Source organism: Rana temporaria, chromosome 6 (assembly GCF_905171775.1).
Source record: "Rana temporaria chromosome 6, aRanTem1.1, whole genome shotgun sequence".
NCBI lineage: Eukaryota > Metazoa > Chordata > Amphibia > Anura > Ranidae > Rana > Rana temporaria.
The window spans coordinates 29,714,269-29,738,767 of NC_053494.1; the positions used below are offsets into that span (position 1 = coordinate 29,714,269).

At 47.2% G+C, this 24,499-nt stretch overlaps 1 protein-coding gene across 1 annotated transcript in view; it reads right to left on the reverse strand.

Moving 5' to 3' along the window:
* Positions 1-20,675, reverse strand: part of LOC120943324 — a 128,033-nt gene extending 107,358 nt beyond the window's left edge. Inside the window, exons 1-4 of the mRNA XM_040356558.1 lie at positions 20,537-20,675; positions 11,070-11,171; positions 9,117-9,374; positions 2,707-2,791 (exon numbers count right to left, since the gene is read on the reverse strand). Of these exons, the coding sequence (XP_040212492.1) occupies positions 2,707-2,791; positions 9,117-9,374; positions 11,070-11,171; positions 20,537-20,653 (562 nt within the window). The 5' untranslated portion in view covers positions 20,654-20,675. The remainder of the gene's footprint in view (positions 1-2,706; positions 2,792-9,116; positions 9,375-11,069; positions 11,172-20,536) is intronic.
* Positions 20,676-24,499: the final 3,824 nt, after the last annotated feature.

Sequence of the window (24,499 nt, forward strand, 5' to 3'; positions counted from 1 at the left end):
TAAAACAATATAAATGGGTAGATTCAGGTAAGAGATACGATGGCGTATCTCCAGATACGCCGTCGTATCTCAGAGTGTGCGGCGTCGTATCTATGCGCCTGATTCATAGAATCAGTTACGCATAGATTTGACTAAGATCCGACCGGCGTAAGTCTCTTACGCCGTCGTATCTTAGTTGCAATTTTAGGCTGGTCGCTAGGTGGCGCTTCTGTATATTTACGTGTCGAATATGCAAATTACGTAGATACGCCGATTCAGAAACGTACGTTTGCCCAGCGCATTTTTTTACGTCGTTTACGTTAGGCTTTTTCCGGCGTAAAGATACCCTTGCTATATGAGGCGTATCCTATGTTAAGTATGGGCGTCGTTCCTGCGTCGAATTTTGAAAATGTTACATCATTTGCGTAAGTCGTTCGCGAATAGGGATTTGTGTAATTTACGTTCAAGTCGAAAGCATTGGCTTTTTGCGGGTTAATTTGGAGCAAAAAAACTTCATTTACGCGGGGTCATGTTTTATTTACATAAAACACGCCCACCTCTTCACAATTTGAATTAGGCGCGATTACGCCAGCAGATTTACGCTACGCTGCTGTAACATAGGGCGCAGGTTCTTGGTGAATACAGAACCTGCCTCACTAAGTTACGGGGGCGTAGCGTATCTGAGATACGCTACGCCCGCACAAAAATAAGCAATTATACCTGAATCTACCCCAAAATGTTTTACCCTGGACAGGTAAGTGAAGTGACCATGTATTAAAAGTCAGCAGCTGCAGTATTTGTAGCTGCTGCTTTTAATATATTTTTTTCCGTGGGACCTCCGCTTTAACACCAACTGTTATTAGCAAATCAGAGTAAGAAAAATCTGTGAAGCGCTCCCTCTTTTCTAAAAAAAAAAAATACTATTTAATGTAAATACAAAATAAATAAAATAGTGACCCCTAGTGGGAGTATTGCATATGACACCAGAAATATATTACAGTATACGGTATATGTCACAATGAAAGTGATATTTGCAACCAGTGACCTCTAGTGGGTATAACAATTATAACACATACGCACACACACACACACACACAATATATATATATATATATATATATATATATATATATATATACACATGTGTGTGTGTGTGTTATAATTTTGCCTTTGGGATGTTGTCACACATTCTACATGAATGTTAAACGTTTTAAAAATGTTTTAATGTATGCTTAATAAACTTTGTCTATTGCCTTACTATATGACATACTCTAGTGCTTTATATTGGGGTTATGAGTGGCAGCCTTTAAAGTCCTTTTTTTCTCTATCCGGTACATTAATAGGAACCTAAATATTGTCCAGCACAGGCTGAATTCTTGAAATCACCGTGTGTGATTCTTAATTTGACAAGTGCATTTATCTGATCCCCCTCTTACTCAACTGTTTCCTCTACAGACATCCCTTCCTTCTCCACCTATTTTATCAACTACAAAATGTGGTACATGGAGATACCTGCCAGCATCCAATATGGCTGCAAAAGCCCCCCTTCTCTGAAATCACATCCACTTTTGTCTACTAGTAGAGAAGGACCTGTTGGTGATGTCACAATTTACATATATGGTTATAGCCAGTAAGTCAATATACTGGCAGGTATCGGGTATAATAGATGGCATTAAACAGAGTGTAGCTGGTAAGCCTCAAGCCAAAGCAAAAAAGCTGCCACACATGAGTTCTGTATCATTGCCATGCAATTACCTGGCAAGATGGGCTTGTATGAATAATGGAACCTTTAGAGCCGGTGTATTAACGTTCTTGTTCCACCATCTGGGAAGTTCCAAAACCGACTACGCAGACGCCGGGCATGCGCAGTAACAGGCTACAGGCAGGCTACGGAAATAGCCGAACGAAACAGCTGATCATCAGCTGTTAAGAGGAACACAGCTCGGCAGATCACCGGCGGAATCGGCAGCTAGCTGCTGAGAGGCGTGCACACAGCGCTTTTATTTACTTTTTTTTAGTTTGCATTCATTTTATACATTCTGTTGTGTCCGCGGCATGTGGGATCCCAGAGCACCGGAGAGAGGGGGGGGGGGGGCTGTGTGCCGCTCTATGGGGCTGACGGAGCAGGAGGAGCTCACTGACTGACAATAGAGCGGCCCATCCAGGGCACCAGTCAGCGAGCACCCGGGTGGGGGAGGCCCCATAGCTGCCTCAGGGAGGGAGGAGGAGGGGAGAAGATGACCATCTGAGAAGTTCCACAACCGACTGCGCAGACTCCGGGCATGCGCAGTAGCAGGCTACGGAAATAGCCGAACGCAACAGCTGATCGTCAGCTGTTAAATGGAACAAATACCATAGCTGGAACAAGCTCGGCAGATCACCGGTTCACACAGGGGCGGCACGACTTTGGGGGTGACTCGGCAAGGCGATCTCAAGATAACTTGAGATGCGACTTGCAAAGTCACTTCTGTATTAAAGTCAATGCAAGTCGCCCCGAGTCGCCCCCAAAGAACCTTTTTCTAAGTCGGAGCGACTTGCGTTGCTCTTATTAAAATGGTTCCATTAAATAGAGCGGAGCACGACTTGTCAGGTGGCTGAGTTGCCTGACGAGTCGCCCCTGTGTGAACCGGCTCTTAGGAAGTCAAATCTGGATCATTATTGTGTCATATTATATATTATGTAACAAAAAAAAAACATGGTGGTATCAGGACTTTAATCTGCACTTACCACTGTCTTCTGGGGCTGAATCTAGCATGGTTCCTTCTTCTGTCAGTTGCTGAAGGATCAGATTCAGGTCCCACTGTTCAGTCAGCTGTAATAAGTTAGATGACATGAAGTAAATAACATATTAATGACTACGTGGCCCTACAGGGTCCAATAAAAGCCAATGATGTTAAGCACAGGCTGCAACAATCAAGCCCTGTAGTGGTTGACACCTTAGGCCTAGTACACACGAGAGGATTTATCCGCGGATACGGTCCAGCGGACCGTTTCCGCGGATAAATCCTCTCGAGGATTTCAGTGGATTTGGATCCGATGGAGTGTACTCACCATAGGATCGAAATCTGCGCCGAAATCCCCTCGCGATGACGTGTCGCGCCGTCGCCGCGATGATGACGTGGCGACGAGCGCAACGCTGTCATATAAGGAATTCCACGCATGCGTCGAATCATTACGACGCATGCGGGGGATCCCTTCGAACGGATTGATCCGGTGAGTCTGTACAGACCAGCGGATCAATCCGTTGGGATCGATTCAAGTGGATAGATTTGTAGACATGTCTACAAATTTTTATCTGCTGGAATCGTGAAATTCCCGCGGATAAATATCCGCAGGAATGTACACACCATAGAATCTATCCGCTGAAACCGATCCGCTGAGATTTTTCAGCGGATGGATTCTATGGTGTGTACGGGGCCTTAGTGATAAAGAGAATGTAGAGTTGTATGGAATGGACCACAATTATCACCAACAGGAAACCCACCCAGAGAAATTACTAGAGATGTGCACGGTGGAAACATTTTTTTTTTTCGTTTTAGATTTATTCATTAAGTTAATCATTTCGTTACGTTAGAAGGTTTTTGTTTTCGGAAATAATTTGAAATTTCTTATATTAGTATTTGTTTTGTATATACGTTTTTCCCGAATTGTATTTCATGAGTTATTTCGGAAGATTGGCTATATTCATAGGCGTGCGCACAGGGTGTGCCTGGACACACCCTAATTACCCTGTGCAATGCAGATTTCCTCTGTGGCAGCTGAGGCTACAGAGAAAGGGACTGGGAAATATTGGCCCTTAGTCCCTTTCTCTGCTATTTCTACAAGTCCCTCAATGGGGAAAAAATTTGTAAAATAATTATAAAAAAAATATATATATATATAAAAATTGTAAAACATAACAAAATAAAATAAAAACAAAAAACTACTGACACCAATCTTATCCCTACTGACACTGTCTACCGCTCTACTGCGCATGTGTGTTTGAGCTTTGGGGTGCAAACCCTAATGCAATAGGCTCTGCACACCTATGGCCATTTTGACAGGAAGTGCCTACGAAGAAGCTGTGTGAACTCTGCTGAACTGGGGTGCAAAAAAGAAAGAAAAAAGGTGAAAATAATATTATAATTGGGCAAATTGGACTATGCTTTATAGGGAGTTATTTTTGCTTTCCTCTTGATCAGCTGTGGGTGTAGGGCTTTGTATATAGGAGGTTTTCTATGTATTTTTTTTTTACTGCTTGAACTAAATGGTCTTTTTTTCAACCTGACTATGTAACTACCGTATTTATCGGCGTATACCGCGCGCCGGCGTATAACGCGCACCCCAAGCTTAGAAGGGAATTTTAAGGATGTCTTGCCCGGCGTCCATCGGCGGCCTTGACCGGCGTCCGTCTGCGGCCTTGCGCGGGGGTCCGTCCAGCCTTGTCGGTGTCCATCTGCTGTCTTGCCCGGCGTCCATCGGCGGTCTTGTCCGGCGTCCGTTTGCCGGGGGTTGCATCGTTGTGTGTTTGAGTTTGGCGCCTCGGTCGAGCTGTACAGAGCCGGATTTCTGGTGTGTTCGGCTCCTCTCGCGTGGCTGCAGGCGGAGCCAAGCGTGGCCGAGTGCCCAGTACACTCGGGCTCGGTCTTTGTTGGCGGCGCTCTGAGACAGCGAGGATCGGCGTATAACGCGCACCCACGATTTTCCCCTGATTTTAAGGGGAAAAAAGTGCACGTTATACACCGATAAATACGGTAATTAGGGTTTACATCTAGACCACTTGGTCAAAAGCATATGAGGACCCCTTCAAATAATTGAGTTCAGGCGTTTCCGGGGAAGGGTACTATTGATACCACAGCATACAAAAACATTTTAGGCAATTGTATTTGAAACTTGTGGCAACAGTTTAAAGAAGGCTTCTGCTGTTCCAGCACGGCTGTGCCCCGGAGGACAAATCCAATTCCAAGAAGACGTGGTTTGATGTGGAGGAACTCAAGTGGCTTCCACAGATCCCTAATCTAATGTACTCCTTTGGGAAGAATTTAACTTCTGATTTCAAGCCACGTCTTCTCATCCAACATCAGTATTGGACGTCACAAAAGCTCTTTTGGCTGAATGAGCACAAAGTCCGATGCTGCGTACACACGATCGTTTTTTCCGTCGGAAAATTTGAGAACCAGCTCTCAATCTTTTGTTGGTGGAAATTCCAACAGCAAAAGTCAGATGAAGCATACACACGGTCCGTCCAAAAGCTCACGTCTGACTTTTCTTGTCGTAATTTCTGCTCAATGCGACAGTCAGATGTCCACAAACTTTTCGCCACATAGTGTACCTCAGGGTCAAGTCCTGGGAAAAAAAGTGTGGGAACTCCCACCCAAGATCCACTCCCACACCAAAAAAAATATAAAATGATACACTCATATGCATAATTACTAAACCGCAAGTTCTTTCTAAATCCCACGATAACTCGCGGCAGACCTCCGCAATGTCTTCTGGGAACAATGACAAAAGCTCCCAGGAGACATTGCGGCATCGAGGAAGTGACGGAATACCCGCACACTACCTGATGAATCCATATACAGGAAGCGGCCAGTAACATAAAGGATTACTAAGGTTCGCCTGCCCCTGACAGTGACTCGAGCTGGGCATTGCCGCTTAGTGAAGGATTGGCTCGGGCGGCTCGGCTGCTTTAGTCCTGCAAAGGGAACTGAATTCCTGCTGTGAAAAAAGTGCAGGAACTCCGTTCCCACGCATTCCCGCAGGACTTGAGCCCTGGTGTACCTTCATTTCATGTCAAAAAGTGGTGCTAGATACCGAGCGGATTATGTAGTGATAATACAGAGAGGAGCTGCTGAGCACATGCTGGTAAAACCCACACATCAATATTAAGCCACCATCACTAAGGAAGAAGCTCCTAAAGATGAATTGTATAATATTCGGCGGTACTAGAAATAGAAATGAGGCATAACAGGATGATGAGAGAAGCAGCAAAAGAAGGTTTCAGGACTGTATAAAGGTTGCTGATCTTTCTGTGTCGTTAAGAAGAAAGCCCTTTTCATCTGTTTCCACCCCCCTTTCTATCTTCAATACCTTTGATTATTATACACTTATTTTTTATGAGTTCTGGGATTGCTGATGGTAATAAAAGAAACTTTACTTTTGGTGAAGTTGTCCTTTAATTCCATAGGGGGTGCAACAGATCAAAAAAATCACGGATCGGATCGATCCTCAGATCAGGAGTCACGGATCGGATCGATCCTCGGATCAGCAAAAAAGAAAAAAAAGACTAATCTTGTGGTGCCCCCCTCCACTCCACTCTGGTGTCCCCCCCCCCCTCTTCGGGTGACTCTGGTGTCCCCCCCCCTCCTCGGGTGACTCTGGTGCCCCCCCCCCTCCTCGGGTGACTCTGGTGTCCCCCCCCCTCCTCGGGTGACTCTGGTGTCCCCCCCCTCCTCGGGTGACTCTGGTGTCCCCCCCCTCCTCCGCTCAGTACAAACAGTCTTTTTCCTACCAGGTGCAGATCTCAAAGACAGGTCCACGTGCAGATCTCAAAGACAGGTACACGTGCAGATCTCAAAGACAGGTTCACATGCCTGCATACGGTGGTCCCGGGTCTGTAGTCAGCGCAGTGATGCGGGGAGGAGTGTAACGCTGTGCACTGGCAAGCACATGGGGTGCAGCAAGATGGCCGCCGCTCCGGAGCTAGGCCGAAGCCGGGGACTTTCCTACGGCCGAGGCTCCAGGAGCGCTCCGCGGATCGCGGGGTGTGCCGATCCGAACGGGGTGACAGGCATCAATCCCCACTTCCGAGAAATCTTGCTGCAGAAAAATCACTCAGATGTTTGGCCCTACTCTTCCTTCCCCCACCACCGGGTCAATTCAGAAAGCGCAGCACGCTTCACGCGTGCACAGAAGTTTCCCTGGCAGACAATGGCAGCAGCAGCACCCGAGCACCGGCAAAAACATCGGCTGGGGTGCAGACATCGCTGGATTCCAGGAAGGCAAGTGTCCTAATAATAAAAGTCAGCAGCTACAGTATGTATTTTGCATTTTTTGTATTTTGCTTGGGCCACCGCTGGAGTAACACAGTCTCTCCTGAGAGGGAGAGCGTCCCCAGTCAGCTCTGCGGGGATTCCTCCCCCCTCCCTCTGCTCACTGACACTGCATAATGCGAGCGCTCACGCAACCACAGCCGCCCGATCTGCTCCTTCCCCCTGCATCCTCATTGGCACGGAGAAGAGCGAGTGGGTAAGTGTGTGCACTGCAGACTGCAGAACACTGTAATAACTGAACTGAATTATCTCCATCCCTTCTCTCCCCCATCTGTCTCCCTCCCCCTCTCCTGTTCTTTCAAGACATTCACAATTTACTTTCACTTTCAGTTAGGCAGATAATATACGGTGCAAATTTCTTTCCTGCATCCACAGATTTCAGGAAAGAAACTTGCATGATTCCCCCATCAACACAGACAGTGCTGACAGGGCAATATCCCTCCGGCCCAGCAATTGTATTCTCCCGACAAACAGTGATTATCACTAGTGGCTATACAGCAACCACTAGTGATAATCATAAGAGAATCTGCTCATTAATGGTTCAAATCTCAGCCAGTTCCTGCTGAACCAGCTGAGATTTAAACTGTCTATGGCTGACCCAATTCCCCCCATCTACACATTATAGGTGGATGGGGGAATCCTCCCAGTGCTGTCCTGTCCCGGCTATTCACAGCGCTGGTCTCTGTCTCCATGGCAGCGGCGGCAGCACATTGGAACCCAGAGCTGGTTACTTTATGGGGCTGATGTACAGGAGGACCAGCACAATTTGTTGTTAGAGATGGGCAGGGCATGTTCAAAATTCCACATGCCAGAGCCTGCCAGGAAGCCCACACTGCACAGCGCTAATCACAGGCAGTGAGACATTTCCTGGTCGGCAGCTCTGCATAGATCAGGAAATCCCGCCACCTGTCATCATCTCCCTGTGCCTGGCATCCCACCGCTTGTCACCAGCATTTCCATCATCATGCCCGTGTGCCTGGCATCCCACCACCTGTCATCATCATCATCTCCCTGTGCCTGGCATCCCACCGTCTGTCACCATCATCTCCATCCTCATCGTCTCCCTGTGCCTGGCATCCCACCGTCTGTCACCATCATCTCCATCCTCATCATCTCCCTGTGCCTGGCATCCCACCGTCTGTCACCATCATCTCCATCCTCATCATCCCCCTGTGCCTGGAATCCCACCACCTCTCATCATCATCTCCCTGTGCCTGGCATCCCACCATTAAAATCCAGTCTGGGTTTTTTTCCCCCAACTCCAGTCCAATTTTTTTTTAAATCCAGTCCGGGTTTTTTTTCCCCAACTCCAGTACAGTCTTTTTAAAAATCCAGTCCGGGTTTTTTTCCAACTCCAGTTCAGTTTTTTTTTTTTAATCCAGTCCAGGTTTTTTTCCCCCAACTCCAGTCCAGTTTTTTTTTTTTCAAATCCAGTCTGGGGTTTTTTTCCCCAACTCCAGTCCAGTTTTTTTTTTAAATCCAGTCCGGGTTTTAAACCCGGACCGGTATTAAAAAAAAACTGGTGTGATATAATCTCTGCCTCTCACACCAATGCTGCCAACATCACCCCAAACTGCATTCTGTCATACAACCAACTGTACCCTAACAGTGAGTGATAAGTAGTAACCTATAGCAACCAATCAGTGAGCAGTAATAATGTGCAGTAACCTCTAGCAACCAATCAGTAAGTGGTAATAATCTGCAGTAACCTCTAGCAATCACTGAGTGAGCAGTAATGAAGTGCCGTAACCTCTAGCAACCAATCATTGAGTGGTAATATTGCACAGTAACCTCTAGCAACCAATCAGTGAGCGGGTAATGTATATATGTTTAATGATATTTGATTAAAGAGTAATTGGTTAGAGAAAATTCTAGACACTGTAAATTCAAAGTTTGTAGGATTTAAGACTCTTAATATATGTAATTTACACAATTCATTTCTATCGCTTGAATTTTTTTCGCATTTTGGGCGTGAATGGGGCCTCATATCTAAGATTTGCCTAAGGCCTCACAAAGCCTAGAGCCACCTCTGAATCTTTGGCAAGGTCACCAAATCCGTTTCTGAAACTACAAGGATTCCAAAGTGGTGGACATGAAGTAACACACCTTCAGGGGCAGCAATAGGGAGTCACGATGCGTCGTCGATATATCCTCCTGCTTTGACCAGCCACTCTTTGGTGTTCTCTGTTGGTCTTTTTCTTCTCTGTCCATCTTTCCTTCATAAAGGTTGTTAAACGCACCATGCCCAGCTTTATCTGGTGACAAGATGCTCTGATCTGACGTTGGTTTTGTTTCAGCTGTTGCATGCAGTTTAGCGGAACTACCTTCGCAATTTGGTATAATGTGATCATCATCTGCAATCCCCTAGGATATAATATTGTTCATTAATAAATTATTATTATTATTATTATTATTATTATTATTATTACAAATGACCTGGATATTTAAAAGATGTGTAGCTCATTGTATTACCATTGCCTAAGGCTAAATAAAATAGTTGCAAGATAAAAAAAAATCTAAAATAATGGCAGCAGATCTGCTACAGAGCTAATCTGGCTGAATTAAATTTAAAGTTTTGGATGCAGTTTAACCACTTGCTTACTGGGCACATATACCCCCTTCCTGCCCAGGCGAAAATTTTAGCTTTCAGCACTGCGTCGCTTTAAATTAAAATTGCGCTGACGTGCCTCCCAAACAAAATTGACGTCCTTTTTTTCCCCACAAATAGAGCTTTCTTTTGGTGGTATTTGATCACCTCTGCGGTTTTTATTTTTTGCGCTATAAACAAAAAAAGAGCAACAATTTAAAAAAAAAAAACACAATATTTTTTACATTTTGCTATAATAAATATCCCATTTTTTTTTTAAACTATTTTTTTTTCTCAGTTTAGGCCGATATGTATTATTTTTTTCTCAGTTTAGGCCGATATGTATTATTTTTGGTAAAAAAAATAAATAAATCGCAATAATCGTATAGTGATTGGTTTGAGCAATAGTTACAAAATAGGGGATAGAATTCTGACATTTTTTTATTATTTTTTTTTTTTACTAGTAATACGGCGATCTGCGAATTTTGTCAGGACGGACACATGGGACACGGATATTGCGGCGGACACTTTTGACACATTTTTGGGACCATTCACATTAATACAGCGAACAGTGCTATAAAAATGCATTGATTACTGTATAAATGTGACTGTCAGGGAAGGGGTTAACACTAGGGGGCGAGGCAGGGGTTAAATGTGTATCCTGGGAGTGATTCTTACTGTGGGGGGAGGGGACTGACTGGGGGAGGTGACCGATGCTGTGTCCCTATGTACAAGGGATACAGCATCTGTCTCCTCTCCCCGACAGGACGTGGAGCTCTGTGTTTACACACAGAGCTCCACGTCCCTGCTCTGTCATTGCCGATCGCGGGTACCTGGCGGACATCGCGGCCGCCAGGCACGCGCATCGGCATCTCGGGGACGCGCCGCCTCCGGCGCACGCATCCCCCAGTGGCCGGTGGACGTCAAAAGACGTCCTTTCCGGATTTATAGAGCCACCTGGAGGCCATCTTTTTACTACGGCCCGGGACTCAAGTAGTTAAAAAGATTGGACCCTTTGACAGGTTTCATTGCTGTCTGTATTCCTGCTGGAAGATTTACCCTTTTATTTGCGGTCCTTGTGGTCAATTCGAGGAAAAAAATAAAATCAGGGCTTTTTTTCAGGGGGAACTCCCCACCTCTGGCTCAGACCCTTGGGAAGGGACCTGCTCACCACAATCACTTGTAAAACACAGAAGTCTGGTTTCTGTGTTTACAAGTGACAGCTCTGTGTGTAACCCCCCTGAACTCTGCATCTAATGCAAACTTGGCATTGTTTTTAACGCCCCATTAAGACCCTCCTACTGTTCGTGAAATTTGACTGACCACATGCACTATTTGATGTGATTTGGAGAGTGTATGTGGGTGGAGGGTTTTTTAAGGGGGAATGGGGGGGGGGGTCGTGGTTGAGTTCCAGCACCTATTGTTTATGAAAAAAATTTAAATTATAGAGTTAGAAGATAAGGGAAAATCACCTTAACGTTAGCATCTTCTTCATATAATAGTTCCATGGACAGATCAGACAGGAGGTTGTCCGCTCTCTGGAAGATCTGCACATCTCCGCACTCGCTGTCAGTCTGTGCCAACATAAAGATAGTTCACAAAAATTATAAGACGGGGGTCATGGAAAACAAACTGATATTTCTGAATGTCACACCTCTGGATAATCTTTAAACCTAAATTCCAGGTATGGCAATTTTTATAGTTACATTGGTCCAGCTTGGATTGATGTATGTAAGTACCATACCTGTGTAAGATGGTAATCACGGCAGTAGGCACCACTACTACAGCTAGCCTTTGGGTCCCATGCTTAGTGGCTACCCGGTTGCTTACTGGATACAGGTGGTTGCTTGTTTTGCACAAATGCCATTCAAAGAGGACTTTCCATTTTTGCAAATAAAGCAAAGCGTTCTCCGATTGGACGAGGAGGAGATCATGATGTCATCGAACTGTCTCGCCACCTCATTCAAGCAAAGATTTCTCTTTTCTCTCCATCTACTAGACATGGGCGCCGTCAAAAAATTTGTTTTATTTCGTATTAGGCCTCGTACACACGACCGGATCTGTCCGATGAAAACGGTCCGCGGACCGTTTTCTTTGGACATGTCCGCTGGGATCATTTGGTCTGATGGCTGTACACACCATCAGACCAAATTTCCCACGGACAGGATACGCGGTGACGTGGCCGCGACGATGACGCGGCGACGTGCGTGACCCTGAAAGGTCAATGCTTCCACGCATGCGTCGAATCACTTCGACGCATGCGAGGGCTTTCAGCCGAGCGGACATGTCCGGTGAGTCGTACAGACGACCGAACATGTCCGACGGACAGGCTTCCAGAGGACATGTTTCTTAGCATGCTAAGAAACATTTGTCCGCTGGAAACCTGTCCGATCCGCCGGAAAATTGTCCGGTCGGCCGTACACACGACCGAACATGTCCGCGGAAACTGGTCCGACGGACCAGTTTCAGCAGACATGTTCGGTCGTGTGTACGAGGCCTCAGCCGCTAATTCATATTTCATAATTTGTGTCTGAAATTCAATTTGGATTCGTACGAAATACAAATTTTCGTTAGATTCGGAAAATTACGAACATTCGTTATGATAAATTGAAAAAGCAAACCCAGGAAGTCAGCAGCAGATTCATCATAAGGAATGTTCGTAATTATTACAAAAAGTTAACGAACCTAACGAAAATTCAGATTCAAGCCAAATTGAATTTTGGACACAAATTATATAATGTATGGCAAGCCTAATTTTTGTGATGAAAAAAAACTAAATTTTTTTAAAAACATAATTTAAAATGACCGCGTGTGGGCAAAACGTTGTTTTTTTGTCTTCTAAAAAAACGACCAAAAAAAAATTCGAACATGCTTCAATTTTTTATGTCGTTTTTCAAAATGTCGGTTTTTTGTGTCATAAAAAATGACCGTGTGTGGGCTAAAACGACATTTAAAACAATGTTTTTAAACCCGCGCATGCTCAGAAGCAAGTTATGACGCGAGCTTGAATGGAACAGAGTGCCGTCGTACTTGCTGTACGTAACCGCGAAACGATGGTGTGTAGGCAACGTCGTTTTTTTAAAATGAAGTTTGAAAAACGTTGTTTTTTTACATGATAAAAAAGTATGTTTTTTCCAAGACAAAAAATGACCGTGTGTACGTGGCATTAGTATGTTTCAACAGCAACCTAAAAGAGCCCTTATGTCTCTCCCACAGTCTGAGTGTTGCTATGCAGAAGATCACACAGAGATAAAAATAAAGATAGATACAAATCGCTAGTTATATATCAGACAGGAGGCTTCATATCTTGCATTAATCTTTCTTTTTAATGCTCATAGCAGAAAACATAAACATTTGTTTCTTTAAATTTTGAGAAAAAACTTCATAGAACTACATTACCCAGATGCCCCATGGACCCCTCCCCCATGTCCTAGTCTCTATATAAGGGGCTGTCTGGGTCTCCTCCTCCTCTTTCTTTCTGCTCATGGCAAGAGATAAGTATATGCATTTATGATTGACATATATCTTTTATAATTATTCTTGATAATTGTCTTATACTGTACTGTACTGTATATTGTTTGTTTTGTATGTAAATAGATTCGCAGGCTTGGGAAGGGTGCGGTGCTACCGCTATTCCTATCGGTCTACTAACCTGACTGTCTCTCAGACTCAGTCAGGATCCATTAGGACACAGCTCCCTTCCCCCTCGCTTCTCCTGCACTCCAACCGCGCTTCGCGGGCTTTCTCCTGGACGGGGGCGTGGCCGAGCGACGCGCGTCGTAACGCCACGCCTCTGCACCGTCAGCCGTCCTATCAGAAGACTCCCGGCCGTAATCTCGCGAGATTACGGCCGAGGAGCTGTTACCAACGCGCCGTCAGCCCTGACTCTCACTGTACGGGCAGAGAGCACAGGAGCGCGCTGCTAATCAGGACTGCTGACACCTCTCCTAAAAATCCCTCGGTCAGGTATTCTTAAAAGGGGAATAGAACTCGCTCACTACCTCTGGCCATACTTAGCCAGGACTTGGGCAAACTCACCCCTCCCTAGCGTTTTTTCCCACTTAGCCTGGAGGAGGGTCAGTGATTTATCCCTGACACTTCCGGATATAAATTATAAATATATTACACAGGCTATTTCAGAATGACTACTGAGGGACTGCTCAGTGAGGTGGTGGATGTGGATGCTGCGCATCTGCTATCCACAACCCAGATTCAGGAATTGATCTCAAAATCGATTCAAGCAGCGCTGACTGCAAATGCCAATATACAAATTCCTGGGCCATCTACCTCAGGGTGCCCCCCTACAAAGGGTAAAGTATCCCAAAAACAAAAGCACCTGTCGGTGCACCTCGACTCCCCGGCAGGGGAAGTTTATAATGTGCCCCAAGCAGGATCAGACCAGACCTGCCAGGCCTCACACAGGCCAAGCCACATTCGACCCTTGGGCCCCAAGGAGTTTTTAAAAGGGCAAGGATCAACCAGACGCATCAAACCTAATTCTTTTGACACGTCTGAGGACGAATCTGACATGTCTGGCAACGCCGAATCCTCTGATTCTGACATGAGCGATGACGAGGAGGAGGCGGGGTTTACAGCAGAAACCAACGCTGAGGCGACACAAAATGCCGTCTTAGATGCCCAGGGTCAATCCCTGTTTAACCCGGACGAGATATCTCACCCTCGTTCGGGGGACTGGACCCCACTACCTCATGTGGCACAATATCTAGAATTATGGACCAGAAGGTCGCTAGATAGGGCAAATCGCAATAAGTTGCGAGCAGAATGCCCCAGGCCTCACGTGGCAAGCAAGGTGGCTATCACCCCAGAGATTGACCCGGTACTGCTAAAGTACCTCACAAGATCCGGGAAATACGCTAAAAAAGGCATTGAGCGGTCATTCAAAGTTATACAGGACCGCATATTGGACCTCCTTGGTCCACTCACAAAAATTCTGAATTTATCAGAACAGGCAGTGGCAACTGCCCAACCCGTGGATCTGACACAGCTTAGAGGCTGGGCTCAGCGTGCTATATGCTTACTGGGCACCGCCAACACAACATGCTCAGTGGAGCGCCGCCGCTCCATACTGATGAAGTTGGATCCCCAACTTAGCCATCTTGCTGAAAACGAACCGGGACCATCCGCCGATGGCCTTCTGTTCGGAGATGATTTAATAAAGAACATAAATAAGTTTGTCAGCTTATTCTCGAGCCTAGACAAGGCACAGACCTCATTACGAAAATCACAACCTGGCAAGGTTTTTGGCAAGGCCGGTAGAGGCAGAGGGCGATCTACCGGCCGCGCCGCTTCGTACAGGCCCTATTCAAGACCAATCCAGCAGTATGCTCCTGCACCACAATCGTACGCCATGCCCATGGCTCAACCACCACCCTTCTTCCCTCCCCGCGGACGCCCCTGGAGGGGACGCGGAGGCCGTGGATTCCCCAGGTCAAGACCACCGACCGGTGAGTTTACTTCTACATACGATTCCACACACTCAGGTGGGGGGAAGGCTAATGTATTTTTCCCACGTCTGGTCCACGATTTCGGCGGACGCATGGATACTCTCGACGGTAACGGATTACCGGATAGAGTTTGTGTCCCTCCCGACCATGAATGTCATACCCCCTCCCATTCGTTTTTCCACTCAAAACATAGGGCTGATAGACGAGGAACTCAGGGACCTGCTAGACAAAGGAGCGGTTCAAGAGGTAGATCCCCTCTCAACTGGTTTTGTCAGCAACGTTTTTCTAGTAAAAAAGAAGGACGGCGGCTATCGCCCCGTCATAAACCTGAGGGAGCTCAACCAACATGTGACCTACCGCCATTTCAAGATGGAAGGTATTCACCTGTTACGAGACCTCCTCTGGCCAGGAGACTGGCTAATAAAAATAGACCTAAAAGACGCATACCTTACGGTCCCTATACACACGGAATCTCAAGCTTTCCTAAGATTCCTGTGGCGAGACCGCATGTGGCAGTTCACCTGCCTTCCATTCGGATTGTCATCAGCCCCCTGGTGCTTCACCAAACTACTCAAACCAGTAGTAGCCGCTCTCAGGAGCAGGGGGGTACGTCTAATCATCTACTTGGACGACATGCTGATCATGGCACGTTCCAGAACACAAGCGACCCTACACAGCCAATGGGCGGTGTCATTGCTGAGGGAACTCGGATTCCTCATCAACTACAAGAAATCCGTTCTTCTACCATCTCAGGAGATGGAATTCTTGGGGTTTCTGGTAGACACCAAACAGGCTTTGCTCCTGTTACCAAAGGCGAAACTAGCTCTGATCCGCAAGGAAATCAGAGCCACGCTGCGCAAAGGACAGGTATCCCTGCGGTTGATTGCTCAGATAGTAGGCCTCCTATCGGCGTCTATTCAGGCAATCTTCCCAGCACCCTTACACTATCGCGCTTTACAGCGCCTAAAAACACTCCATCTGCGCCAGGGCTTGCGGTACGCAGACGAAGTCTCGTTGGACTCGGACGCAGTGGAGGAATTGCTGTGGTGGCTTCGCCACGCAGTGGAATGGAACGGCAGAACTATTTTCAATTCATACCCAGATGTGATCATAGAATCCGATGCGAGTCGCCAAGGTTGGGGCGCTCGATGCGGACAAATTACAACCGGGGGGAAATGGTCAGTGGAGGAAACTCGTCTCCACATAAATGCTTTGGAACTTTTGGCAGCATTCTTTGCGATCAAAAGTTTTCTCCCACATACGTCCAACAAATGCGTACTCTTACGCATGGACAACATAGCAGCGGTTCAATATGTCAACCGCTTGGGGGGAACAAAATCCAAGATATTAGCAGACATCGCGTCAGAATTCTGGCAATTCTGTCTGTCGATAAATACCACCCCGGTAGCGGAATACCTCCCCGGGATTTCCAACACAGTCGCAGATTGGAACTCGCGCTACCTGACGGATTCCAGCGACTGGGCACTGGATCGTTCAGTCTTCCTGACACTGCAAACAATGTGGGGTCCCTTTCATACGGACCTTTTCGCTTCTCGCCTCAACAGACAACTACTCCGCTTTTACAGCTGGAGGCCGGACCCGGAAGCATTGGCAGTCGATGCATTCCGACAAATTTGGACGAGGGGGACGCAGTATGCGTTCCCTCCGTTCAACATGATCACCAGAACCCTGCTACAGGTAGTGACTCAAGGGGCGACGGTGGTGTTGATCACCCCCTGGTGGCCGACGCAACCGTGGTTTCCCCTTCTGCTGGGGATGTCAATCGATTATCCCCGATTGCTCCCCTTCTCACCTCATCTCCTATCAAACGCGTCCATGGGTTGCCATCCATTGCTGCTGGAGGACAACCTCCCACTGTTAGCATGGTTAGTATCGGGTTCGGAACCACGGACATCAACTTTTCACAATCAGCTAGAGATCTCCTCGCCCTGGCCTGGGCCCCCGGGACTAGGTCGGCGTACAGATCTGCCTGGACCAGGTGGGTTCGTTGGTGTGATCAACGGCAAATTGATGCCGTTCATGCACCTGTATCTGCGGTCGTGAACTACTTAGCAGACGCGTATGAGACAGGTAGATCCTACAGCTCTCTGAATGTCTATAGGTCTGCCATATCGGCCTATCACTGTCAGGTTGACGCGGCACCGGTGGGTAAACACCCGCTGGTCTGTAGACTGCTACGGGGAGTGAGATTCAAACGACCTCCCCGACCAAGGTATCAATCCACTTGGGACGTCTCTCGGGTTCTACAACTCTTCACCTCATGGGGGGACAATGAGGTCCTCTCCCTAAAGAAACTGTCCGTCAAACTCGCTACCCTTTTATGCCTTATTTCCATAAAAAGGGTCTCGGATGTTAGAGCTCTAGACATATCTCGGCGCCAATTCCTGCCAGAAGGAGTTAGATTCTCTGTGGTTCGTCGGACGAAAACAGGAATACAGTCGGTGTTCTACCCCCTATTCACTGACCACCCACACATCTGCGTGGTGCGATGTTTACAGCAATATGAACATCGGACCGCGATCCTGAGGTCGCCCACTTGTACCCAGTTACTGGTCTCTTATGTGAAACCCCATCTACCAGTGTCTTCAGCATCATTGGCCAGATGGGTGAGAACGGCCATGGAAATGGCTGGGATCGACATCTCGCTCTTCGGAGCCCATTCCACCAGGGGGGCCATGGCTACTAAGGTGGTCACATCGGGCGGTTCTCTCTCAGACCTCTTATTAGCGGCGGATTGGTCGTCAGAAACGACTTTTCGTCGTTATTACTTCCGACCTCAAAGTCATGTTTCCTCTTCAGTACTTTAACATTGTTGCATGTATCATAATAAATCTGTTAGCTTTAAACATGCAAGATATGAAGCCTCCTGTCTGATATATAATTCGGGATTTTCCTAGCTATCATGACGGAAAATCTGAGTTATATGATGACAGGAGGCGAATATCTTCCCACCCTACCCACCCTATCACGATATATTTTCTCGTTTCAGGTTATTGATGGGTGGAGTCTACGCCTATGCGGAAGATAAGAAAAGGTTCTGGAGTTCCAGTATGACGGTTATTTTGTTTTTGTTCCAGTTGAGCACAATTATGACCGTCGGAGCATCCTCCAGGTATTACTGTCGACAAGGCCCGGTTGGCCTACTTCCAGCGTCGGAGACAGGTTTCCCGATCACTGTGGAACGTGTTGTCTACTACGGCAAGGTTATCTGAAGTTTTGGAGTTGCCAGCATCGCATGAAGAAAGAGGAGGAGGAGACCCAGACAGCCCCTTATATAGAGACTAGGACATGGGGGAGGGGTCCATGGGGCATCTGGGTACTGTAGTTCTATGAAGTTTTTTCTCAAAATTTAAAGAAACAAATGTTTATGTTTTCTGCTATGAGCATTAAAAAGAAAGATTAATGCAAGATATTCGCCTCCTGTCATCATATAACTCAGATTTTCCGTCATGATAGCTAGGAAAATCCCGAATTTTCTTTAAATATGCATTTGATTATGTTATAATGAATACATCAATTAACCACTTCCGTACCATATGACGTCCCGGAATTTAGTGGGGGATATCTGAATCATGGGTGCAGCCACAGGCATCATTCAGATATCCTTCTTTTCAGGCTGCAATTCTGCGCATCATAAGAACGATCATAGCGGCGGTTCCGTTATTCGTTATTATAGGCGGCGGGAAAGGACATCCCCCCCTCCCGCCGCCATCCGGTGCTTCTCCGGGCTCTCCTGTGCCATTGCAGGCCCGGAGAATGAATCGGCTGCCACCGGATGAAGAGACCTTCGGAGGCCCGGAAGTAAACAAAGCCGCAATCGCAGCTGAAAGCATGAGATCAGTGAATTTGTTTTTCCCCGATGTCATGCTTACCAGCCGTGAGGAGTGATGTGTGGTCTTATTGATCCCGCAATTTGTCACTTCCTCACTGCTTGTTTAACCCTAAAAAGGCTGAACCACAGTTCTGCAAAGGTGTAGGTGGTTCCAGCATGGCCCCATACACCCATTACACAGAAGACACATTTGACAGTTATATTTTAATTTTTTCTGTGAAGCAAAGCATTGTTGCTACGGTAAGTGCACAGTCTTGAGCAGCTGCTTGCCCTTCTTTAGGTGGATGGAAAAACTGCGGCTCAACTGCTTGTTTTTACCATCCCTTTGCTGACTGTATGGATGAGCCCTTTTAGTTAAAAAAAAACAACAACTTGTATTCAATTAAATGTTTATTTAATGTTCTAGCAGCCCTCAAATTTTCCACTCTCCTGGAAAATGAGGTCTGGCGAGGAGCTGGGCTGCCTGGGAGTGGGGAGGGGGGGAGGCGAGCACCGCCGGCGGGCAGGGTTGATCGGGAGACGTTCTCCCGGTGGAAGAGAGCATGGAGTTAGAGGAGAGCTGCGGGATCACCAATCGGTATAGAATGCTGTAACAGCTTACATTGACATTAAAACTGTCTCCACTCCGCTCACTCTCACACAGCCCCTCCTCCCCCTAACCCCGCGCCTGTGATAGACAGAATGCGGGTCCAATGCTGGGATGCATTCTGTCTATTACAGGCACGGGGTCAGGAAGAGGCGGGGCTGTGTGTGACGGCGAGCAGAGCGGAGACAATTGTAATGCAAGCTGTAACAACGTGCTATACCGCTCTGCGATCCCTTGGCTCTCCTCTTTCTCCAGTCATGATCCGGCCCCCCTCTTACTTCCTCCGCCTGGCAAAGCTGCATTGTAGGGCACAGTGAGGCTGCAATGTGAGGATGCAATGTGGGGCACGGTGAGGCTGCAATGTGGGGCACGGTGAGGCTGCAATGTGGGGCACGGTGAGGCTGCAATGTGGGGCACGGCGGGGCTGCAATGTGGGGCACGGCGGGGCTGCAATGTGGGGCACGGCGGGGCTGCAATGTGGGGCACGGCGGGGCTGCAATGTGGGGCACGGCGGGGCTGCAATGTGGGGCACGGCGGGGCTGCAATGTGGGGCACGGCAGGGCTGCAATGTGGGGCACGGTGAGGCTGCAATGGTGGGCACAGGTCACGCTGCGTTGATGGGCACAGGTCACGCTGCGTTGATGGGCACAGGTCACGCTGCGTTGATGGGCACAGGTCACGCTGCGTTGATGGGCACAGGTGAGCCTGCATTGATGGGCACTAGCGAGGCTGTGCTGAGAGGAACTAATAAAGTTGTTAATATTTATTTTTGTAACTTAATTCTGCATAAAACATTTACGTGTCATTTCATGAAATATTTTACGAGGGCGTAATTAGGGACGGGGCAGGGTAAGGGTTGGATGGGGCAACTGGTGGCGAGTAACCCTTGAGGCCTGGCTAGTAGCTCAGGACTTGAAATTTTGAGCCCTGGTTCTAGTACATAGTTTTGCTGTCTATGTACTTTGCATGTATTATCAATACATTTTTTTGTACCTGATCAACTCTTTAAAATGATTTACCACTTTATCTACCCACCATGGAGTCCTCATCAGAGTCCAGAGAAGGTGCGCTGACTGAGGAGAGGACTGACTCAATGTTATATCCTCCAGTCCATGGTTCCTGGGTTGTAGAAGACTCCCGTTCAGCAGACATTTTCTTGAAGATGCAGAATTCACCAAAGAGACTGAGGGAAAGCACAAACATACGTGAAGCTGAATCAGTGTATAAATCTCTGATAGAAGACAAGGAGGAACCAACCACAACAAAAAGAATGTGGACTCATCCTTGGACCTGAAAGCGGAGTTCCACCCAAAAGTGGAACTTCTGCTTTAAGCACCCCTTAGCATGTCATTTTTTCAGGGGGGGGGGGGGGAGTGGCACTTCCTGTCCCACTTCCTACTTCCACCTATGGGCTAAGTGTAATAGTTGTGCATACTGGGCCCACAGCTAACCACAGTGACCTTTTCTTTCTTTAAAGGAGTTGTAAAGGAAAAAAAAAATTGCCTAAAATTAATGTCTGCAAGGTAGACAGACAGAATAGTGTAATGATTCTGTTAAAAAACGAGTAAATACCAATAAATTCCTTCATCTATATCACCTCCGGCGTTCTAGTTTCTGTTCTCTCATTCACTTCCTGGTTTGCGGCGCTCGTTCATGTAAGAACTACATTTTTAAAGGGGTTGTAAGGGGTTGTAAAGGAAACTTTTTTTTTTCATAATAAGCATCCTTTACCTGCAGACATTCCTCTTTTCACTTCCTCATTGTTTGTTTTTGCTCAGTAGTTGCTCTATTTCTTCTCTGTTCTTTTCACTTCCTGCTTGTCTGATTTTACTGACCACCGTGCTGGGAGGGTTTACTGCGGTGGTCAGTAACGTGCTCGCCCCCTCCTGGGAACTACCGTATTTATCGGCGTATACCGTGCACTTTTTTTGCCCTGAAAATCAGGGCAAAATCGTAGGTGCGCGATATACGCCGATACCCGCTTGCCGCGCTTAGTTTGAATGCCTGCGCCGACATATACCGAGCGCAGTACACTCGGGTACATTCGGCCAGGCTCGGCTTCGCTCGTAGTCACGCTCTGTGACGTTTATGCGTGAGAACCCGAGCGTGACCGAATATACCCGAGTGTACTGCGCTCGGTATATGTAGGCAGAGGCTTCAAACTGAGCGTGGGAAGCGGGGATTGGACACGGAGACAGCGCGGGAGGACACCACCGAGGCTGCAGACGGAAGCCGGACCGGACGAGGCCGCCGATGGACGCCGGGCAAGACACCAAAACTGTAAGTAGTAAAATGTAATAAAATGTTTTTTTACAGGATTTTAGGGTCAACGCTATACGCCGGAGCGCGCAATACCCCGATAAATACGGTACATCTGTGCGGCAGGATGCTCTCTACGTGTTAGAGACTTCAAGGAGGTGTGAATTCCTGGGTGTGCCGCAGTTCATACTGGGAAATGTAGTTCTTACATGAACGAGCGCCGCAAACCAGGAAGTGAATGAAAGAACAGAAACTAGAACGCCGGAGGTGATATAGATGAAGGAATTTAATAGATAGTTACTCGTTTTTTAACAGAATCATTACACTATTCTGTCTGTCTACCTTGCAGACATTAATTTTAGGCAAAAAATGTTTCCTTAAAGCGGGAGTTCACCCATTTGTAAAAAAAAATTTTTTATCCCCTTAGCTTCCTGCTCGTTCGGTCTAGGGGAATCGGCTATTTGTATTAAAATATGAGCAGTACTTACCCGTTTTCGAGCTGCATCTTCTTCCGTCGCTTCCGGGTATGGGTCTTCGGGAGCGGGCGTTCCTTCTTGAGTGACAGCCTTCCGAGAGGCTTCCGACGGTCGCATCCATCGCGTCACTCGTAGCCGAAAGAAGCCGAACGTCGGTGCGGCTCTATACTGCGCCTGCGCACCGACGTTCGGCTTCTTTCGGAAAATCGTGACGCGATGGATGCGACCGTCGGAAGCCTCTCGGAAGACTGTCAATCAAGAAGGAACGCCCATTCCCGAAGCCCATACCCGGAAGCGACGGAGAGGATGCATCTCGTAAACGGGTAAGTACTGCACATATTTTAAAATAAATAGCCGATTCCCCTAGTAAAAACGAGCAGGAATCTAAGGGGGAAAAGTGCCCTCTAAGGCCGGGTACTCACGACCAAACATGTATGGTGAAAGCGGTCCGTCGGACCGTTTTCACCATACATGTCTGCCAGAGGGCTTCTGTACGATGGTTGTACACACCATCGTACAGAAGTCCGCGCGTAAACAATACGTGGGGCGTGTCGATGACGCGGTGTCGCCGCGACAATGACGCAGCGACGTGGGCGGGCCGCCTTTAAAATGCTTCCACGCATGCGTCGAAGTCATTCGACGCATGCGAGGGACGGCGGGCGCCTGGACATGTACGGTAGGTCTGTACTGACGACCGTACATGTCCGAGCGGGCAGGATTCCAGCGGACTGTTTTAAAACAAGTCCAGGAATATTTGTCCGCTGGGAAAAGGCCCGGCGGGCAAATGTTTGCTGGAATTCGGCCCGCTCGCGCCCACACACGACCAAACATGTCTGCTGAAACTGGCCTGCGGACCAGTTTCAGCAGACATGTTTGGTCGTGAGTACGGGGCCTAAGGGTGAACCCCCGCTTTAACAACTCCTTTAATGCCGTGTACACACGATCGTTTTTTCCGAATTAAAAAAGTCAGATGGACTTTTTTCATCTGAAAAAACGATTGTGTGAGGAACCCGTCTGACTTTTTTCCATCGGTGTAAAAAAAAAAAAAATAGAACATGTTTTAAATTTTTCCTATGGAAAAAAGAAACGATAGGAAATTCCGATCGTCTGTGTGGATCTCCATACGAGAAAAATACATGCATGCTCAGAAGCATTGAACTTTATTTTTCTCGGCTCGCCGTAGCGTTTAACGTCACCGTGTTGTGGACGGTCTGAATTTAGTCTGAATGGGCTAGATTCAGGTAGCTGCGCCCCTTCTTACGGCAGCGTATCGTATTTACGATACGCCGCCGCAACTTACAGGAGCAAGTGCAGTATTCACAAAGCATTTGCTCCGTAAGTTGCGGCAGCGTAGCGTAAATGGGGCCGGCGTAAGCCTGCGTAATTCAAATGTGGAGGGGGGGGCGTGTTTTATGCTAATATGTGATGACCTGACGTGATTGACATGTTTTACGAACGGTGCATGCGCCGTCCGTGTACATATCCCAGTGTGCATTGCTCCAAATGACGTCGCAAGGACGTCATTGGTTTCGACGTGAACGTAAATTACGTCCAGCCCTATTCGCGAACGACTTACGCAAAAAAATTCAAATTTCAAAAGGGGAACGACGTCCATACTTAACATTGGCTGCGCCACCTAATAGCAGGAGCAACGTTACGCCGAAAAAGCCTTACGCAAACTATGTAAAAAACTACCGCCGGGCGCACGTACGTTTGTGAATCGGCATAACTAGGAAATTTGCATACTCTACGACGGAAGCGCCACCTAGCGGCCAGCGTGAGAATGCACCCTAAGATACGACGACGTAAGAGACTTTTGCCAGTCTTATCTTAGGCTAATGTCGGCGTATCTTGCTTTCTGAATACAGAAAGAAGATACGCCGGCGCAGCTTTGAATTTACGCGGCGTATCTATGGATATGCCGGCGTAAATCGTTGCTGAATCTAGCCCATAGTGTGTATGCAAGACTGATGAAAGTCATCTTCATCGGAATTCCGACAGAAAATTCCATCGGAAATCCGATCGTGCGTACGCGGCATTAGACGTGCATGCCCAAGCGACTGTTCCGCAGATTACACAGCTGTGTGTCTTAAAATAATACATTTCAATAAAAAGTTTTACTTGCGTGTTGATCTTGGGGGAGGAGACACAGGAAGATAATAGATGGCTACATGACATTCAGCTTGTGATAACTTGTATTGCAGCTGGAAAGACAATTTATTTGAATTGGGGGTCAATGCACGACAACGCCACCAAAATGTAA